Source organism: Equus asinus, chromosome 29 (genome assembly GCF_041296235.1).
Source record: "Equus asinus isolate D_3611 breed Donkey chromosome 29, EquAss-T2T_v2, whole genome shotgun sequence".
In the NCBI taxonomy this organism is placed as follows: Eukaryota; Metazoa; Chordata; class Mammalia; order Perissodactyla; family Equidae; genus Equus; species Equus asinus.
In genome coordinates, this window is record NC_091818.1 from 40717915 (window position 1) to 40738609 (window position 20695).

At 35.4% G+C, this 20695-nt stretch overlaps 1 protein-coding gene across 18 annotated transcripts in view; it reads right to left on the reverse strand.

Moving 5' to 3' along the window:
• TASOR2 (transcription activation suppressor family member 2) overlaps positions 1-20695 on the reverse strand; it is a 76669-nt gene that overhangs the window by 46501 nt on the left and 9473 nt on the right. For 9 of the 18 annotated variants that reach the window (XM_070500993.1, XM_070500992.1, XM_070500999.1 and 6 more), the window contains 3 exons: positions 3115-3260; positions 2727-2822; positions 1587-1659 (listed from right to left, as the gene is read on the reverse strand). In XM_070500993.1, coding sequence (XP_070357094.1) covers positions 1587-1659; positions 2727-2822; positions 3115-3260 — 315 coding nt within the window. Of the gene's footprint in view, positions 1-1586; positions 1660-2138; positions 2283-2726; positions 2823-3114; positions 3261-7452; positions 7587-20695 lie in introns of those variants that run through there. The other 9 variants (XM_070500998.1, XM_070501001.1, XM_070501002.1 and 6 more) reach the window with 5 other exon arrangements.

Here is a 20695-nt window from a genome sequence, read left to right on the forward strand (position 1 = left end):
AGAAATGAAAAGAGACGTCTATACAAAAGCTCGTACACGAATGTACACTGCAGTATTTTTCATAATAGCCAAAAAGGAGAAACAACCAAATGTCCATCAGTTAACCACTGAATGGATAAAGAAAATGTGGTATAACCATACAAATGGAATATTATTCAGCCAAAAAGGAAATGAAATACAGGTACACGCTACAACATGGATGAACCACAAAAACACTAAGCTAAGTAAAAGAAGTTAGTCACAACAGATCATATACGATTCCATTTATATGTCTAGAGTAGGCAAATTCACAGAGGCAAAAAGCAGATTAGAGGTTGTCTAGGCTGGTGGTAGTGAGGCATGGGGAGTCACTGCTAATCGGTATGGGATTTCTTCTTTGGGTGACGAAAATGGTCTAAAATTGATTGTGCAGATAGTTGCGCAACTCTGTGAACATACCAAAAAACACTAAATTGTACACTTTAAATGAGCAAATTGTATGCTTTGTGAATTTTTTCTCAATAAAGCTGTTATTAAAAAAAAGAAAGGTCAGCAGGAATCTAGCCATGAAGCCCGATAATCTGAGTCCTGCTTTCATCTCCAAATTCTGTAGCATCAGACACTACTAAATACCCTTCCTTAGATCCTTCTGCTTTCTGTAAAACTCTCCTTCCTAATTCTTCATCCACTGGACAGCTCTTGACTCCTCCTTCTAGAGTCTACCCCATCTCCTCACTCCTTAGTCCCATAAGGACCCAAAAGTTGTGTTCTTCGCCATCTTTTCCTTCTACACTGTCCATGTAACAATATCTTTGGCTTCAACTTACACCCATCCCCACCACCTTGAGCCCAATCTCCAAACCTAATCTCTTTTCCAACTATTTTTACCACCAGCAGAAACACTTCATCCAGAAACACTTATGAAAATCCAGTGTCTCAAATTAACTCATCAAAGTAGCAGTATCCATTTACTGAGAGCTTACTGTGTGTACTCTTGGGGCTAAGCACTTGACATAGTCTCATGTAATCCTAACAACAAATCTAGAAGATAGTTTTATCTATTTTACAGATGAAGAAATTGAAGCTTAATTTAGTGCTAATCCATATTCTTAACCATAAGATTACCTTTCTCTTTTTAACTCATCAGCTTTCCTATAATCCCCTCTCCTTCTGTCTCTCTCTTCTATTAATAAGATGACTGTAGTGTAAGTTTAAAAGCTTATACTTGTTTATTTCCTTTCTCTTACTCCTCACATTCCATAGTTGCCAAGTTTGGTCAGTTCTATCTATTCTCTATTCCTACCGCCATTAGGATACTTTAGAAGAGATCCTCATTAACCCTGGATGACCATACTGATCTCTTGATACTAAAAGATACCTTGAGTATCTTTTCTAGTACAACCAACCTTTAAAAAAAAGTTCTGATCATGTAACTCCTATTGGAAAACCTTAAGTCTTAGGCTCAAAGCCCATTTATATGATTAAAGTTCTGATTCTAAAGGTTGTTATCATTAACAAAACTGCCTTTTAATATAGGTGTCTTGTGAAATTAACTAAAACCCTCTTTATCTTGTAAAAGAAGAAAGTCTTTTTTCTTATAGACTTACCTTTCGCTGGATCACCCAGAGTGGTAATGGTGCTGCTGCCAACACAGAGTCCACGTTGACATACCAACTTTGCCTTTAAACAAAAGATAGTACTGTGTGTATCATGTCAGTCTTGGGAGAGGCAATGAAATCACACTACAATCTATAAACTTTCAAATAAATCTGAATCTGTACACTGTATATATTCACACCACAAAGCAAGCTTATGTAAGGCAATTGTGTTTTGGTAAAAAGTTCAAAGTTCTTCATGAAATTTTACCATTTCTGTTAACAAAAATGTCACCAGCAAAACCAAATTAAACAAGCTCACAGATAAGTCCTCTCTTGAAGATTCTTTTTCAATTATAGCTTTGGAATCACTAAATTTGAAAATGTCTCAATTTCAAATGCTTTTTTTCTAGTATGAATCCATAACACATCTTATTTGGAAGTATATGGATTAAATAAACTCTTTTGGTATTACTATATAATTCTTACGTTAAATGCTAATGTTATTCTTTAAGCAAATCTACCCTTGTTCTTTAAAAATCATGAACCCAACCAAAATATTACCTTTGAATTATTTTAAGTTGGATTATAGGTCTCTAGTATTAGAATTATATCCAGGAAGCCACACACATCTTTGGAGACATACCCTGCACACAGCAGTTTCCTTCTCCCACAATTTAGGCACAAGTAACAATATGGATGTTCGATCTTCAAAGACAGGCATAAAACAATTTCAAGGAACCAGAATGCTGAAAGTGTTCATCTTATCCCCAAAACCATGTAATTTAAACTTCAAAAATCTCCACAAGCAAAACAAAGTATCTATGTAAACAATGATCCAGTATGGAGAAATATCCATTAAAAGGCATTACTGATACTTAGAAACTTGCATTAATCTAAATCTTACCATTAGCTTACAAATGTATATAACATAAAAGCAAAGAGGACCTATGAAAAGCTGTAGAAATCAATATGACTAGCTTTCACTGTTATTTACATTGCCATCAAACTTAGTAACAAAAAAGACTGATGAACTAACTCGTAATCTTACAAATCTTACAGAACTGAAATACCAATATTTGAGTTTAATGATATTATTAATTTTGTATATTAATATCATAAAATTAATTTTCTACAACCTAATTCCCTTACCTGATTTTCAGTTTCAAACAGAAGAAATCCGTAGGTTTCTTGAAGTTCTTCCTGAGTATAGTTATTTGCTTTTTTTTCTTGGTAAAAGGTTTTGTACTGTATAAAGAGAGAATAACCAAATGCTATAAACATGTTATTTTGTCTTGCAAATTAACTTTAAAAAATGCATCATCTGATTTTCTCCTGCTAAAAGACTAATTTTATTATTTTTCTATTCCCCAAAATATATTATTATTACCTTTCAAGTGACTATTTCCAAGGATCTTTTATCTCATCTGAAAAGTGATAGCTAAAAAGATCTAGGCTTATATACCAGAAATGATGGGTCTATTTCTTTAAAACTAAAATAAAACTAACACGCAGACACAGTGTGTACCAAGCACCTCACCTCATTTAAGAAAATGTCATTTTTCACCAAAGTCACTTGACTGTACTGAAAACCATGCTCAGATGCAGAGTCCAAGTAAGAAGTATGGAGAATTGAAACTGCCCTCTGGAAGAGAGAGTCTGAACTCAAGGATACTGTCTCAAAAACTGTAAAACAAACAAAAATAATGCAACTGTTTAAGATAACCAAAGGATGGGCTTAAGAGTGGCACACTAAACATCACTGAATACCTCATCTATTTCCTTCCTTTATAACTAAGACATTCACAATGCGTCTTGGTTACCATATCTGTACTATCTTAAAAGACCTCTCATGTGAAGAAAATAATCTAAATGGATTAATTAACAACTGAGGGTGAATCACTTTCCCTACAAGAGTGAAGAATACCCTGCTAGATCCCTTATGGCTTTTGGTTTAAAGCTCTGTGCATAATCAGAGTTGGTAAACGCAGATGGAACTGCAGTCTCAAGTTGGTGGTTAGCGATCACTTAGACCAATGTTTCCCATCCTTAAGGCTTTTCATTCTATTCCACATTTTGATAAACTTACTCTTCTCACCAAACCCCCAAGTAAGTCTGGTAGGTTCCTTTTAACGGGCCTACTATTGGACACTCAGCAAACATACTGGAAATCACTGTATCTTTGGGGTTTCTTCACCAGCTTAGATGTGTCTGTTGAACTTTACTTCTTATGGGTTGTATGGTAAAATCATTATTTTTTTTTCACTTTACATAAATAAACCTTATTACTTTTTTTTGAAAGTGCTTTTTTAAAACCGTACCCATGAGCTATCCCAGATTCTGATATGCCCATGCCATGAGAGGTATCTTTCCTAAATGAGAATTAGTAACTCGATCCAGTAAGTTGTGATTGAGCCTTTGTGCCTTTTGATTTTACAAATCTTCACTTTAGTAAGAACTGAGCCTAATGAGTTCTCATAACACTTAACCATTTGATTTGTTTACTCCCTTCTGTTTGTATCCTCTCTATTCTCTTTAACAAGATTGAGGGGGGAGATACAAACTGATTACTTACTAATAGTAAAGAGAATGGAATAATTTAAATAGCACTAGAAGTTTTGATCATATAAATATAAGTACGTAAAAATAAGTATAAATAAGTACATTAATATGGCTTCCTACTTTTAACAGACCTCTGCCAATTACATTAAAGTTCAAAAGTTAAAGAAAAAGAAACCATCTTAATTAAAATTAACTTAAGAACAACAGATTAAAAAAAATGACTATCACACAAATGAAAATAAACATTTCAGTAAAATTAATTTGGACTAAAAGTGTCCTAACACTTCAACTATCAACGTAATTTAAAAATGCTTTAACAAATAAAACTTAGTACTATCAAAAATGAAAGATTATAAATAGCAAGGAAGGAAAGAGGACGAAACATACAAGAGTATTCTGAAGTTGGTACATCTGGATCTATATCGATTCTGTTTCACTTTTATGCAGTTTCACTTTCTCCTTCACTATCAGTATACTAGTGCTATAAAAAAACAAGGATATTCTAAAGAGATTCAAATTGCAAAACACCAGTGATGATAATTAAAATTATAGCTTTCTTTAGCTGCATTATTCAAAACAAACTGTGAAGGCTATGCGCCTGCAAATTCATCTTACAAATAATCTGTATTGCTAGCTCAAATACAAATCAGTACTCCTTTAAATATTATAATTTGGGAAACCTTGTATTTAATATTTTTAGAGAGGTAATATAATATTAAAAAATCTAAGTATACTCTGCAGCGCAGTATTTGAAAAAATGCATTGCTTACAGTGAATGAAAGAAAAGTTGTAACAGCTTTGGAAATGAACATTCTATGATAATCAACTTCTCTAAATTCTGTAAGATGTTAAAAGTTAGGCACAGATTTTAAGTTTCAAAACTAGTGAATACTGCATCTACCCCCATTTCTTAATTTTATTTTTAATTTTTTTTTGCTGAGGAAGATTGGCCCTGAGCTAACACCTGTGCAGCCTCTATTTTATATGTGGGACACCTGCCGCAGCATGGCTTGATAAGTGATGCATAGGTCCTTGCCCAGGACCCAAACCTGTGAACCATGCTAAAGCAGAGCACGCAAACTTAACCACTACGCCACTGGGCCGGCCCTACACACATCCCCATTTCTGAGTGTCAATGTAAAACAACAAACTGAAAACTGTGAGAAATAGTGCAATTAAAAAGAAATAAAACCTATCTAACACAGTGTTTCCCAAATACATGTGGTCACAGAACACTTTATTTACACCAGTGCGGGGAATCCTGCCCCCAATACAGCTATGAATAAAGGTAATGATTTAAAATAAACAAAGAGGAACAAGCAGGAAATGAATTATCTTGTACTTATACATTTTTATTTCTAAAACTATTTATTTATGGTTAAAAATGCTTCCCCTCTAGGTCAGCATTCTCCAAATGGCAATATATTTATAAAAGTAATCATTTTACGAGGAGAGGAAGGAAAAAGCATGTCAAAAGTGAAGTTGTTAGAAAACTATAGTAAACCTTGACTCTTTCATGATTTTATAATAAATGACCTCAATTATACTCTCAGAAAGCACAAGTTTCCTGCTCTATAAATAAGGAGATAGACGAGAACTTTACAGAGAAATTATTTGGCATTGTCTCTTCTTATACAATGTACTTTCATTTAAGAGTCTACCTAGGGTACAAAACAATGTGAGCACTAAATAAATGGATGGCCTCATTTTTGCTGAGCAATACACATGCTTTATTTAAAAAGTGAAAGTTAACAGACTATTAAGAGGAGGCTATTTCACAAAGACACCTAGGACATCTAAGAAGATAACTTGAAAAGTACCTATCTATAAAGTGTAAAGAGTGTCCCTAGGGCTTAAGAGAGCACAGGGAGAAAACTTAAGTCCAATCACAATGGCTCTGGAAACCGAGTTAATATTCTTTCCTGTAGCACCTGGCTTTGGGCACATTTCTCTATTTATGGATTCAATCTTAAAAGCTCAGTTGAGCTTGACACAAGTTGGATTCTGCTCAATTGGCCTGCATTAATCTCCCTTTCTCTCAAAATCCATTACAGAGATACTGAGTTGGTTTGGGACAGTTTTTTCTCTTTTTAACTCTTAATAGGAAGGTTTAGAAAATTATAAACCAATTTCTGATGCTATACCACAGGTATCTGTTTTCCATTCTTATAAGTATCTGGTTTGAAAGTAAATAATCAGATGCACTAATGCCAACAGCTTAGGTGTCACACTAATTCTCACAAAAACTAGCCACTTCTACATCTCCCCAGGACTTTCATGACCCAATCTCCTGTTTGCGAATTAAGTGCTAGCACCCATCAAAGACAGAAAGACTCAGAACCCAACATTTGCTATGAAAGACCCTTATTAGTGTTCCCATAGACCGACTGCAACCTACATCCGTTAATATGATTGATGCCTGTATACTTTATGTAGTCTAAGTAGGCCATTTGACAGTTGTTGAAAGAAGAGCCTATTCTTTAACCTAATCCTTAAAATATATTACCTTTACTTTTAAGAAATTAAAGGACTGCCACTGTAAGTTAAATATAACTTTTTTAGAGTATAATTTGGCAGGACCTAACAAAAACATAAATGTGTATAACTGAATAACCATTCCATTTCTGGGAATCTATTCCTCAGAAACACCAGCATAAGTGCACAGGATATATGTACAAGGGTGTTCCATGTACCAGCATCTATAACAGCAAAAACACTGGAGACGACCTCAATTGCCATCAATAGGGAAACACTTGCAACCATTAAATAAAGTAAATTTGTATATTGGCATAAAAAGATATCTATTATATACTACTGAGTAAATAACTTGCATTATATAATGTCATTTTGGTAAAAAATTATGTATTTGAAAGTTACAAAAAAGATCTAGAAAAATGGGAAACCAAATTGCTAACAGTGTTTAAACTAATGGTTCTTGAGATTGGGGAGTGGATAAAAGGGAATCATGCTTTTTACCTTAGATATATTACTATAATTCAGGTTTTTCTTACATAAGCATGTATTACTTCCATTTAAAATATCTCAATTCAAAATCAAGTAAAATGAATAACTTCAAAGAAATACAAATAGAGGAATGTGACAATCTCCCTTGAACAAATACCTTTTCTGATATAATTTGAAAACAATCACCTAACAATTCTGGACCAATGATTATATGAAATTTGTAGCTATTGGAAATTATATATATATTTTAAAGTCCTGTCATTTTACATGCTCTAAATTAGAATTTTAAAAACTGTACTGTTTTACTTTGGAATCATTAGTAATAATTTATAGCATTTAGTTTAATACCCACTCTGTTCTGATATGAACCCTGTCTTGGTCTTCTCTAAGAGAAAATGTAGCTGGGAGGGTGGTCTTAATTCAGTTTCACCAAGTATACCCCCAGAACTCTTGACATAGTCCTGTTCTCTGTTAATGTCATAAACGCTACAATGAAAAAAGAAAAAATTAAATCATAAAGTGAATAGTTCTGTTTATGGCATATCTACTATATAAACAAACTCAAATGTTTACCCAGCATCTAATTTGCATTAGGTACAATTCTGTAATGCTCATCTCCTCTGACAAGCCTCCAGAGCTAAGGGCTAAATTTGCTCTATAAGCAGTAACACACATAAAATGAAATGTTTTTACCCAAAATTCTTTAAGTTCTAAAGAAAATTTTATTTATAGAAATAAATTATGCTTATAGGAATTACTTTTGCCTCACTGAAAAAAAATCCTTCAAAATGAAGAGTAGAGATTATAGAACCATATCCACATTCTACTGGTTGGAAATCAAATCAAGTAGAACACAATTAAATAAAAATCTCTCCCCACTCCTAAATTAGTAGTATATGATTCATCCATTAAACAAAACTATTAGTGGTGACTATGATGTATCCAGTACTATCCTATACCCTGCATTTATCAAGACAAATGCTTCTATGATGAAAGCTTTTAGACTAGAAAAGGAAGACAAACCTGTAAAGAAATCAGTACCATAAATGTGTAGGAGAATCTAGAACATGATATATAGTACGTACAAACAACCAATTTCATTGAGATGGGATATGTCAAGAAAGGTTTCATAGAAACACTCATACTTGAAATCTGAGTAGGTATTCAAATGATAAGGAATCCAAAAAAGGGCACTAGTGTGTATGTTTTCCAGCCAACAGAAATAGTAGGAACTAATGCAGAGTTAGAAGCACAATAGATGTAAGGTACTGCAAGTAGTTTATTATTTGAGGAATTAAACGTGCTTCACAAAAAAATAGCACATATAGTTTTATAATAGTACACCTTTTTCCAAAAAGGATTCGAGGCAGAATTGTGTGGATATATGCAAGATTCTTTACAAAAAGCAGCAATACTGACCATATTCATTCACTGAGCAAATAGGTTATCTACGTCAAGAGGGGAGAATTAAATTGGGAAATCATGAGACTGCGATTCTAATGCAGGCCTACCAATAACTTGTTCTGAGACCTTAGTGGGACGATGATGTTGACTGTCTTCCCAATAATCATGCCCCTTTTTCTTCCCTCCCCCAAACCACCATTTTATTCAGGTATTGGGTGATCTCATGCTTCAGGAGAGGCTTGGGACTGGGTGAACCTTGTGTGTGACTCAATTATTCTAAGTTCATTATGGTAATTCTACTCTCTTTGGTTTGTGACTGTTTAGTGATAAACATGTGACTCAATTCTGGCCAATGAGATTTGAATGGTCATCTATAGAGAGAATTCTGGGAAAGTTTTCTTACAAAAGGACAGGAGATAAAAGATGCACTCTCCCTGCCTCCATCTTCTTCTAGCCTTGGGGTATTGTCTGAAGCTGTGTTTGTTGCCTCGAACTCCCTGCAACCTAGATGGGATTGACCACCCTGCATTATACTGAGGATAGAACAAAACAGAAAGAATCCAGATCCTTAATTAAGTCCTTGAACTATTGAATAAACTAACCTGGAGCTGTCCTGCTTCTGGATCTTCTGTTACGTGAAATAATAAATGTTCTTTATTGTTTAAACCACTTTTATTGGCAGCCGAAAGCACACTAACAAGGATTTTGTTATTCCCTCTAAGGCCTCATTTGGTTGTAATTATCTTTCTAGGCTCCTTTCAGTTCTGACACTGTGACTCTACAAACTGTCTCACTACAGGACTATTACGTATGAGGGACTGTACACTGCACTAGATACTTTATCAAATTCCTTTTTTATTTTTTTGCCATGTATGGAGACATTTATCCTAGTAAGTATTTATTAGCACAGATGCACAAAAGTTATATATATATATATAAGGTAGTTAGAAATAGCTTTACAAAGTTAAAATATAAGATATTTAAAGCCTTTGACTGCTTGATTTCCACCTACTCAATAAATTTCATCTCCCTCCCAGGCACAAGGGCAAAATACCCTTGACTCAGATCACTCTTCACGTAACTTCCCTCTTTAGTTATATATAGTCTGATTTTCACACCCCTCCCCAACTCGTGCCTAACTTTCCCTCATATTTAAAGCCTAGTCCAAGATCTAGCTTCTCTGATGTCTCAAGATTTTTCCAGCTCACATTTATCATTCTTCACTGAGTGTTCCACAGGTGTTTATCATAGTCCTGTTATATGTATAGCTCTGCACTGGAGCTGGGATTATAAGAGAAAACTGAAGACCAGGTGCCTACCTACAAGAGTAGTCTTTAACATTTAAGTCATAATTTCAGACTTATGTGGGAAACAACTGTGTTCAAGACAATGTCCTCTTCAAACTGAAGGGAGTGAGTGGGACAAGTGATGAAGGGCATGGACTTTGGAATCAAAAGGTCTTGGCAAGACAAGATTTTTGAACCAAGGTCTTTCTAGCCTTGTGAGTCTGAGAAAGCTACTTAATTTTTCTTCCCCTTGTCTTTAAAAATAAATTTCAACAAAGAATATACACTAAATAAAAAGCCAAATACCACTAGCCTTATCAGTTGCTGCTCCCACCCTCCCAAGGAGCCCCTATTTCCATTCCTCTTAGGCGACCATTTTCAACTTCAGCTATATCTTCTGGTGTAACTCCATGTTTCTAAATAAAATACCCGTACAAACCTTAGAGATTCCTTTAATGAAACCACCTCCCTCCCAAACACACATATTAAAAAAAAAAACACTTCTCCTTCCCATCCTCTCATAGTTATGTCACTATTTTTGTTATATCAGTATTCAATGTTTCATTAAATTGTATGCATTAATCACAGCTGAGCCACGCTGGGTAGTCAATTTCCTTTCTTATATCATGTTTTGTTTTTCTGAATTTCAAACTGCCTCTGCTTAATTTTCAGTTACTAATCATTATTTCAGCCTAAAATTCTCCTAGAGAACTAGAAATCCCCTCTGACTAGATATACCAAGTGTTTTTGGAGACATCCTTCGTGGTCCAGCTTCAGTCTGGACTTGTACTAATACTATTGCCTAGTTTTGTGACCTTGCTTGGAGGATGTTGAGACAACATTGATCTATAGATGTTCAACATAATCCCAGTTTGCAGAAACTGATGACCTTATTCTAAAACTTATATAGGAAATCAAAGGATTTAGAACAGCCAAAACAATTTTAGAAAAGAAGAACAAAGTTGAAGGACTCACCACCTTATTTCAAGAATTACTACAAAGCCAAAGTAGTCAAGATTATGTGTTGATGTAAAGATAATACATAGAGTTCAACAGAGTTCAGATACTGATTTTCAGCAACAGTGCCAACATAATTCATTAGAGAAAGAACATCTTCACCACAAATGATGCAATAACAACCAAAACGGAAAAAAATCCATGAACTACAAACCCCTACCTCAAACCATAAAATTCAACTGGAGATGAATCATAGACCTAAACATTAAAGCTAAAACTATACCATTTCCAGAAAAAGATCATAGAAAAAATACCTTCTTGACCATGGGGCATGAAAAGATTTCTTAGGGCACAAAAATCATTTACCATAAAAGAAAAATGGACACACTGGACCATGAAAATTAAAACTTTCTGATCTTCAAAAGACATCATTAAGAAGTTGAAAGTATTTGCAGAGAACTTGTATCCAGAATTTATAAAGAACTTAGGGGCCAGCCCAGTGGTGTAGTGGTTAAGTTTGCATGCTCTGCTTTGGTGGGCCAGGGTTCACAGGTTCGAATCCCAGATGGGGACCCAGCACTACTTGTCAAACCACACTGTGGTGGCATCCCACATAAAGTAGAGGAAGACTGGTACAGATGTTCGCTCAGGGCCAATCTTCCTTATTAAAAAAAAGGGACTTAGACACACTTACAAAAGACATACTAATAGCTAGTAAGTACATATGAACGTTATCAACATTATTAGTCACCAGGGAAGTGGTAATTAAAACCACAGTAAAATACTACTCACCGACTAGAACGGCTAAAATTAAAAAGACAGAAACTACTAAGTGCTGACAAGGATGAGGAACAACTGAAACTGCCATATATTCCTGGTAGGAATACAAAGCTGTATAGCCAATTGGGAAAATAGCTTTGTCAGTTTCTTATAAAGTTAAACACATACTTACTTATATGACCCAGCAATTCTATTCCAAGGTATCTACCCAAGAGAAATGAAACATTTGTCCACAAAAATATTTGTACATGAATGTTGAGGGCAGCATTATTCACAGCAGGCTAAAACTGGAAATAACCTAAATGTTCATCAACAAGTGAATGGATAAACAAACCATGGTTTATTCATACAATAGACTACTACTCAGCAATAAAAAAGAAAAACTGCTGATATATGCTTGAATCTCAAGAAAATTAAACTGGGCAAAAGAAGTCAGATATAAAAGAGTACATGCTGCAGGATTCCATACATATGAAGTTCTAGAATTGGCAAAACTAATCTATAGTTATAAAAATCATCAGTGGTTGCTTGGGATAGGGGGTAGGAATAGGAAAATTGATTACAAGTGAAGTAGGCACAAGGAAACTTTCTGGGGTGATAGAAATATCCTGTACTTTTATTGGTGTGGTGGTTACAGGGTGCATGCATTCACCAAAATTAATTGAACTATATGCTTAAAATGTGTTCAGTACTAAATACTGATATTGTACAGAACACAATCTCTGACCAAAACGTAGTAAAATTACACTAAAGTGATCATATGAAGTTAATCTCAAGAGGCCCATGTTTGGAAATAAAGAAAAAAAACTCTTATAAGTAATTCATAAGTTAAAGAATATATTACAATAAGGTTTAAAAGGGTTTGAACTGAATGGCAACAAAAACACCATCTATCTAAACTTAGACAAATCTAAAATACCTACAGGGAAACCATTAGTTTGAAATGTACATATAAGAAAAGAAAAACACTTGAAAATGTATGAACTAAAGAGTCAATTCAAGACCTTAGAAAACAGAGAAACAGTAAATTCAAAGTAAATAAGGGAAGGCAATAAATAATAAAGATCAGAAATTAATCAAACGAAGAAAAAAGAAAGAGTAGAAAAAAAGATTAGTTCTTTGAAAAAACTGATATATTCTCCAATCTAATTTAAAAAAAGGGCAAATAGCATTGGGAATAGAAAGGGTTGCGATTTATAGATACTACAAAACATGAAAGAATAAAAGAAACAATTTTATGACAAAAATTGAAATTATAAATAAAACGGGAGAATTTCCTAGAAATAAAATGTATCAAAGCCTACTTAAAATAGAAAACCAGAATATACCTATAACTGTTAAATAACTGATACAGTTGTTTAGTTGTTACAGGTATACCAATGTCAGGCCCAGGATTTTTCCACTTAAAAGTTTTTCTAAAGAACAGAAAACAGGAAAATCATCTCAAATTATTTATAAGGCTAGTATAACCTTGATAGAGAAACCAGACGAGGGCAGTTATAAAAGAAACTTTTCAGGCAATAACACCAATGGAGATAGATGCAAAGATGAGAAAAAACATGAGAAAACCTAAACTAGCTATATATATAAACCACAAAGTTTATTTATAACATGATCAAGTAAGGCTTATGGCCAGGAATTTAAGGAAGTGTTAATATTACAAAATCTATTTAGGTAATTCACCACACTAAGAGATTAAAAAAAAAAACATGACCTGGTAGACACAAAAAAAGTACTTCATAAAACTCAACAGTCACTTGTAAATAAAAAGAACAATTTGTAGTAAATTACTTCGAGTGATAAAAGGATATATAGAAAACAGCCTACATATATAATGATGGAACATAAAGAGTACTCCTTTTAAATTTAGGAAGACAATGATTCCTAATGATACCTTGTAATTAATTCTAGGATTTTAGTGGTCAATTTCCTGGCTGAAATTTCCCTTCTCATTTACTGATCACCTTGAGTTTGTCTTCTAGTTGTTTCCTCAAGAAAGGCTCATGTAAAAATCTGAAGCCCCGAACATTCAAAACTTGTCAACAGTCTTTATACCCAAAGGACAAAAAACAAATAAAATTCTTAGCTCATTCTTTCCTCAAGCAGCTTGCATGTGGTTCATCGACTATTTTCTGGTGGTGTTTCTGTTCTGCCACCAATCTGATTTTCTTTTCCTCATGATATGACCTTTTGCCAGTACAAAATTTTTTACCAGAATATGTCTCAGTGCTGGGCCAGTTTTCTTTGGAACATGATGTATTCTTTCGATAGGCAGATTCAAATCTTTTTTAATTTAAGGAAACACTTTGAATTATACTTTAAGATTATTTGTTTTATAGCACTGTTCTGATTTTCTTCTTTGGGGCTCCAGTTTTGCATATCTCTTCTGGCTGTCTTCTATATCATTATCTCATTACTCACTTAAAAAAAAAAATCTTTGTTTTCTTTTACTCACTTTTCTTATGTCTATCTTTAGGGGTTTTTTGGCTTTAAAATTGTGGTAAACTACACACATCATAAAATTTCATATCTATCTCTACGTCCTTTGCCATGGTGCTTAGTCTCCCATGTCTACCACATAATTTACTCTATGTTTCTGAAATGATTTAATCTTTTTCTTTCATTTCTTTGCTGTTCAGCTAGTTCCCATTTCATATCCTCCTGCTTCCCAGCTGTCTCTTCCTTGAATTCTTATATTTCTGCTTTGTGATCTTTCTTCATATCTTTCATGCTTCATTAATTTTTATTTTTAATACAACTTTATTGAGATATAATTCACACAGCATACAATCCACTCATTTAAAGCGTACAATTCAATGGCTTTTAGCATATTCAGAGTTGTGTAACCATCACCACTGTCAATTTTAGAACATTTCCACTACCCGAAAAGAAACACTGTACTTCTTAGCCATCCACCTCACCCCTCATTTTTCCCCAGCCCCAGGCCTAGGCAACCATTAACTTACTTTCTGTCTCTATAGATTTGCCTATACTAGATCATGTCATATAAATGGAATCATACAACGTGTGGTCCTTTGTGACTGGCTTCTTAGCATAATGTTTTCAAAGGTCATTCATATCGTAGCATGTACTTCATTCCTTTTAAGGCCAAATAATATTTCATTTTATAGATATACCACATTTCATTTACCCAATCATCATTGGACATTTGGGTTATTGCCACTTTTGGCTATTATGAATAATGCTGCTATGAACAAGGGTGTACAAGTTTTTGTGTGGACATGTTTTCATTTCTCTTGAGTATATACCAGGGAGAACTGCTGAATCATATGGTAAATCTATGCTTACCCATTTGAGGAACTGCCAGATTATTTTCCAAGTGGCTGAAACATTTTACATTCTCACCAGCAGTGTATGAAAAGTGCTACTTTCTCCACATCATTGCTAACATTTGTTATTATCTGATTATAGCCATCCTAGTGATGTATTATTTATTTATTTTTAAAGTTATATTGGAATTTTAGGTTACATTTTTCACCTCCTTGAAGAGGTCAGCGAGCTTTCTCATCAACAGCCAGACACTCAGTATTCTAGAACTTCGAGTCATACAGTCTCTGTCACAAATACTGAACTCTGCCGGTGGAACACAAAAGCAGCCGCAGACAATGTGTAAATGAATGGGAATGACTGTGTTCCAATAAAACTTTACTTAGAAAAATACAGTCACACACGCTTAACTAAGAGGATACATTCTGAGAAATGTGTTGTTAGGCAATTTTGTTGTTGTGCAAATATCACAGATCGTACACAACTAGGCTATACGGTACCACTCTTACGGGATCACTGTCGCATACGTGGTCTGTCCTTAACCAAAATGTTTGTTACTGTAGGTTAGACCACAGGCAGTAGCACGTCCACCGATCTACTTTGTGCCAATATTTTCAGGGTTTCTTTCACAATCTAGTAGTAGTGTGTTAGTAAATTGTGGTTTCCTTTCTCTCCCTCTCTCTCTCTCTCTCTCTCTCTCTCGTCTTTTTTTTCTTATATATTTGTATCAGTTAACAATTGCTTAGCAACAGACCGTGCCTAAATTCAGCAGCTTATAACCACAATCATTTACTATTGCTGACACTCTACAGTGTTGGCTGAATTAGGCTCATTTAGGCTGGCGGGGGGCCCCTGATCCACAAGTCTCTCATCTTTCTTCAACCAATGAGCTAGCAGAGGAACATTTTCCTCATGGAAATGGCAGACATGCAGGAAAAAAAGAAAATCCCATGTCCTTTTAAGATTTACTAGGCCTGAAATTGATATGCTGTCACTTCCACCTGATATCATTGGCCAAAGCAAGTAACACAGCCAAATCCAAAGTCAAGGGGGAGGGACTGCAGAGTCATGGCAGGAATACAAGAAGTAAAGCCCAGAGGTCCATGGTGTAATTGACAGTGGTGAGGATTGTACAACCTTGTGAACATACGAAAAACCAACGTATTGTACCCTTTTAAATGGTGAATTTTATGGCATGTAAATTATAGCTGAATAACAAAAATATTATGTTAAAAGAACAAAAACAAACCAACAAAGAAATGCAATCTACCCCAGTATCACTGTATGGATGCTGGGCATATTCTTTTTATTTGTTATTCATATTTGAATGAGATGAATTATCCTGGACCATTACCGGAAGGTTCAGGGTGTATGTAGGGAACAGAAGAGTTTTCAGGTTTCTCAGCTTAAAGGTTCCCTTCTGTGTTCCTGCATCCAAAGATTGTTTCCGTTTTTTTTTTTTCAGGAAGATTAGCCCTGAGCTAACTGCTGCCGCCAATCCTCCTCTTTTTGCTGAGGAAGACTGGCCCTGAGCTAACATCTGTGCCCATCTTCCTCTACTTTATATGTGGGACACCTACCACAGCATGGCTTGCCAAGGGGTGCCATGTCGGCACCCAGAATCTGAACCGGCCAACCCCAGGCTGCCGAAGAGCAGAACGTGTACACTTAACTGCTGCGCCACCGGGCCGGCCCCTAAAGACTGTTTTTTAAAATCACATGTGCCTTTGTTGCCACTCTTCTAACTTGCAAGTGTAATCTAGTTCAGGAGTGCCTTTACTTCTTCTTTGAGACCAGTGTCACTAAGAGACACAACTCTTGCTTTCCAAGGTCATACACTCACTTCTAGGAGTATTTTGTTAGCATGTTCAAAGATCTCTGGGTCACCCAGACACTTTCCAATTCCTCTTTCCCTGCTTTCCTTAAGGAAACTGTGTGGCTGTCCCGTGTTAACCCAGTACACAGCTATTCTCTTAGGATGGGGCTCTCTGCTTCTGGGACTGAATGGTTGCTGGAGATTTCTGAGCTATGCCTCCTCTGCACAACTCTACCTTTTCTCACAGAACTGCTGGAATGTCCCATCTCAGCTTCCCAATAGCACTTACATGCAAATTTAGAGTTTACAGGGTTTCTTTTTCTCTTGAATTTGTTCAAAACGTAGTTTGAGAGCACCCCCACCCCCACCCCCCGCCTTCTTCTTTTCAGAAGTAGAGAGATTAGGAACTAATCTGGTCTTGTCCCTTTTGGAAGTGTGCAGCCAGTCTGGTGCTTTTGTATTCTTCTCCTGTTCAGGGCACCAGATAGACCCTTTCAACCTAGAAACTCACATCGTTCAATTCTGGAGTCGTAGATGATAGTTTCCTCCTATCTAGATGAAGGACCTCCCTAATTGGTTCTCTACTATTCTTACCTTCTCATTCTCATTTTCTAATTTTTGTGGCTGTTCTATTTTTTTAGGAGAGTTCTTCACCTTTATTATCCAATCCTTGTATAAAAGTTTAAAAAAAAATTCTGCTGTCACAGAGCTCTTTTCTGTTTTCCAAATAATTTCCCTCTTTTTAAAAACAGAACCTCTTCTTCTTTCATAGATGTAATATCTTTTCTTTTCTCTCTAAAGATACTATAATTTTCTTCAGTTGATGTTTCTTTTGTTACCCACAGCAAATCTATTTCTACCAAGCCCCTTTCATTTCCTACTTGTTTATTCCTGTTTGGTCTGAGGGTAGAGACTTGTACCACATGGCTGGTGATGCTCGGCTGTGCATTTAAGTGTGAGGCACTTAAAGCTGACTGAAAGTTTGGTGTGTAAACAGTGCTTCTTGACCGGCTGCACTTACTTAGGTGATCTGATGGTGATGCAGCTGTTTAATCAGGTAAACTTCGAAAGTCCCCATCTGTTAAACATTTTGCCATTGGTTGGTAAGATTCCCAAGAAAAGAATCCTTTGATATCTTGTTTAGGGGGAGCATAAGCTTGACTATTTGTTCTGGGAATCACACAGAAAGACGGCTCTAGTGTCATTGTTCAGTATGTCGACTTCATCCTCATTTCCATTTAGGTGCTTCACCCCTACCTCAGCTGTCTCAAGCCTGCCTCATTAACGTCTCCTGCGTGTAAACCTTTGGTCTTCTGTCACGGTAGAAGAGAGGTAGTCGTGCAGAGAAGGGGACCCAGGGCATTAATATTATAAAAATCATCAGTCAACCCTCCTATTTCCTCTCCAGCCTGTATTCCTGCCTTCAAAAGTACTTGGTACCTCCAAATCCAGAGCCTTTCCAGATTCTGTGGTGGGAACTGGCTTGCTTCTTGTTTGGCCCACCTCTCTTCAGCCTTCAGCATTCTCTAAGCCACTAAGTCATTTATTACTTGACCACCTTCTTTCTAGTTTCCGAAATATTGATTTCACCTATCATCTCCTCTCTCACTCTCTTGATCTTTACAGATTTATATCTTTATTCTTTTACTATAATCTTAGTGGGATTTCTAGAGGGTGTATACAATTGGACATGTTAAACTAGAAGTGTCTACTTAATCTAAGTCTTAATTTCTTTAATTAAAAAATGTGGGGGCCAACCTGGTGGCATAGTGGTTGGGTTCGCTGGTTCAGATCCTGGGTGCAGACCCTCACACTGCTCATCAAGCCACGCTATGGCGGCATCCCACAGAGAAAAATAAGAAGGACCTACAACTAGCATATACAACTATGTACTGGGGCTTTGGGGAAAAAAATTTAGAAAAAGATAAAGATTGGCAACAGATGTTAGCTCAGGGCCAATCTTCAAAAAATAAAAAGTGAACTATACCAGCCACGATAGTAGCTACTGTTACCATTATTTTTTATTTTAACTTTTGTAATTATGAAGACCTCATTTACTTATGTACTTATCACAGACCTAATTACATATTAAATTTTCAATAAATATGATTAATTTAAAAAGAATTAATTAGCTTTTGGTACACGTACTCAATAACCATTTATTAAAATGCAAAAAAGTAAAATCTAATGTAGATTTTCAATGACATTCTCTCAAAGCACCCTGTTCTTCTCTTTCAGAGTACTTATGATTTATAATTACATATTCATAATTACTTCATTAATGTCTAATCCCTAATAAACCAAGTCCTGCGAGGGCAGGAACCACGTTTGCTTCATTTACCTCTGATTAACCAGCATCAGCCCAATGCCTGGTACACAGTGGGTATTTAGTAAATACATATTTGGTAACTGAATCAAAGAAGAAATAATACTTATGCTATTTAATCTGTTCCAAAACTCAGAAAAAGGGGTAAAGCCTCCCAATTCTGTTTTACAAAGCAGTCAAATGCTAATACCAAAACATGACAAAGAAAACCACAAAAGAGGAAACTACAGGCCTCTCTCTTATGAATATTGCTACAAAAATCCTAAAGTATATGCACTGGCAAAAAGAATACATCAGGATATTAAAATAATAACAGAGATCAATTAGGGTTCATTCTAGGAGTATAAGAATTGGTTCAATAAATAGGAAATCCATAAATCTTACTAACCACATTTATAGCTCAAAGTGAAAAAATCACAGAGGCGCTGCTGGGGTGGGGGATGAGGTAGGAGAGCAACATGTCAGCCTGTCAAAAGGAAAGTACTATATAATCCTTTCCCAATAGATGCCTTATAACATGTAAATTTTTGTTGCTGCACAGTACTTTTTTTCATTTGTGCATTATTATTTCTGCCATACTTAATCTAAAAAACAAAGATGCTCCCAAATAAAAGAAAGCTGTTTATTTAATAACAAAGAAAAATGTCCTACCATAAATTGTTTAGGGTAAAGAAAAGCAGACTACAAAACAGCAGCATATGTATACATACAAAGTCTTAAAGAACATACACTACAATTTAAACAAGGGTCATTTTCTGTACAACACCCATCAATAGCTGATATTTTTCTTATTTGATTATCCTCCTACGACTAGATTATTAGCTTCATGGATACTGGGAATTTGTCCTTATCCACGCTGTGTCCCCAGTGCCCAGAACAGTGCCTGGTACACAGTAAGGTTTCAGTAAAAATTTATGTAATGAACGAATCAATTTGTTTTCCAGATCACTTCGTTTCTCTACTTCAAACCCTTCAGTGGCTTCTTGCTGCCCTCAGAACACAATGTGTACTCCCTGCCATGGGCATGTAAAATCCAGCCCCTGCTTATTTCCTACACCTCACCTTGATCTACCTCCCCCTTACTTACTATGTACTAAGTTCCAGCTACACTCATCTTTCCGATTCAAGTTCTTTCCTTTTTTCAGGTCTTTGCACATGCTATTATTTCCAACTGGAGTGCTCATTCTCCTCTTCTGCCCATGACTTAGATCTCTCTCTTTCTTTAGTGAAATCTAGAAGTTATTTCCTCAAGATAAACCTCTGATCACCTCATCTAAAGTATGTGTTTTCTTTAGAGCACTCCTTACAACATCCAATTATTTCATCAATTTACTTTTGTAGGGATCTATCTTCCCCTAGAACATAAGGTCCACAGAGGCAGATACTCTTTGTCTTAAGTACCCAGTAGATACTCAATACTTTACCAAATTATCTTTGGGTGGATCAAGTACAGGTAAATTTTGTTTCATTTTTTACAGCTTTATGCATTATCTGAAATTTTACATAAGCATAATCTGGGGGAAGTAAAGCTATTTTCATTTTGGGAAAAAACATCTCCCATAGCTCTAGCCATAAGCAGCAAACAAGTTAGTTTTTTAAAATGAAGACAAGGTAGAGAAAACAAATGGAAACAGCATTTTCTATAAGCCAAAATAATGATAAAGAGACCCACAAAACAAATCGTCTCCAATAAAAAACTGAAAATACTATACAATGAGAAATGTATTAGTTTCATAAA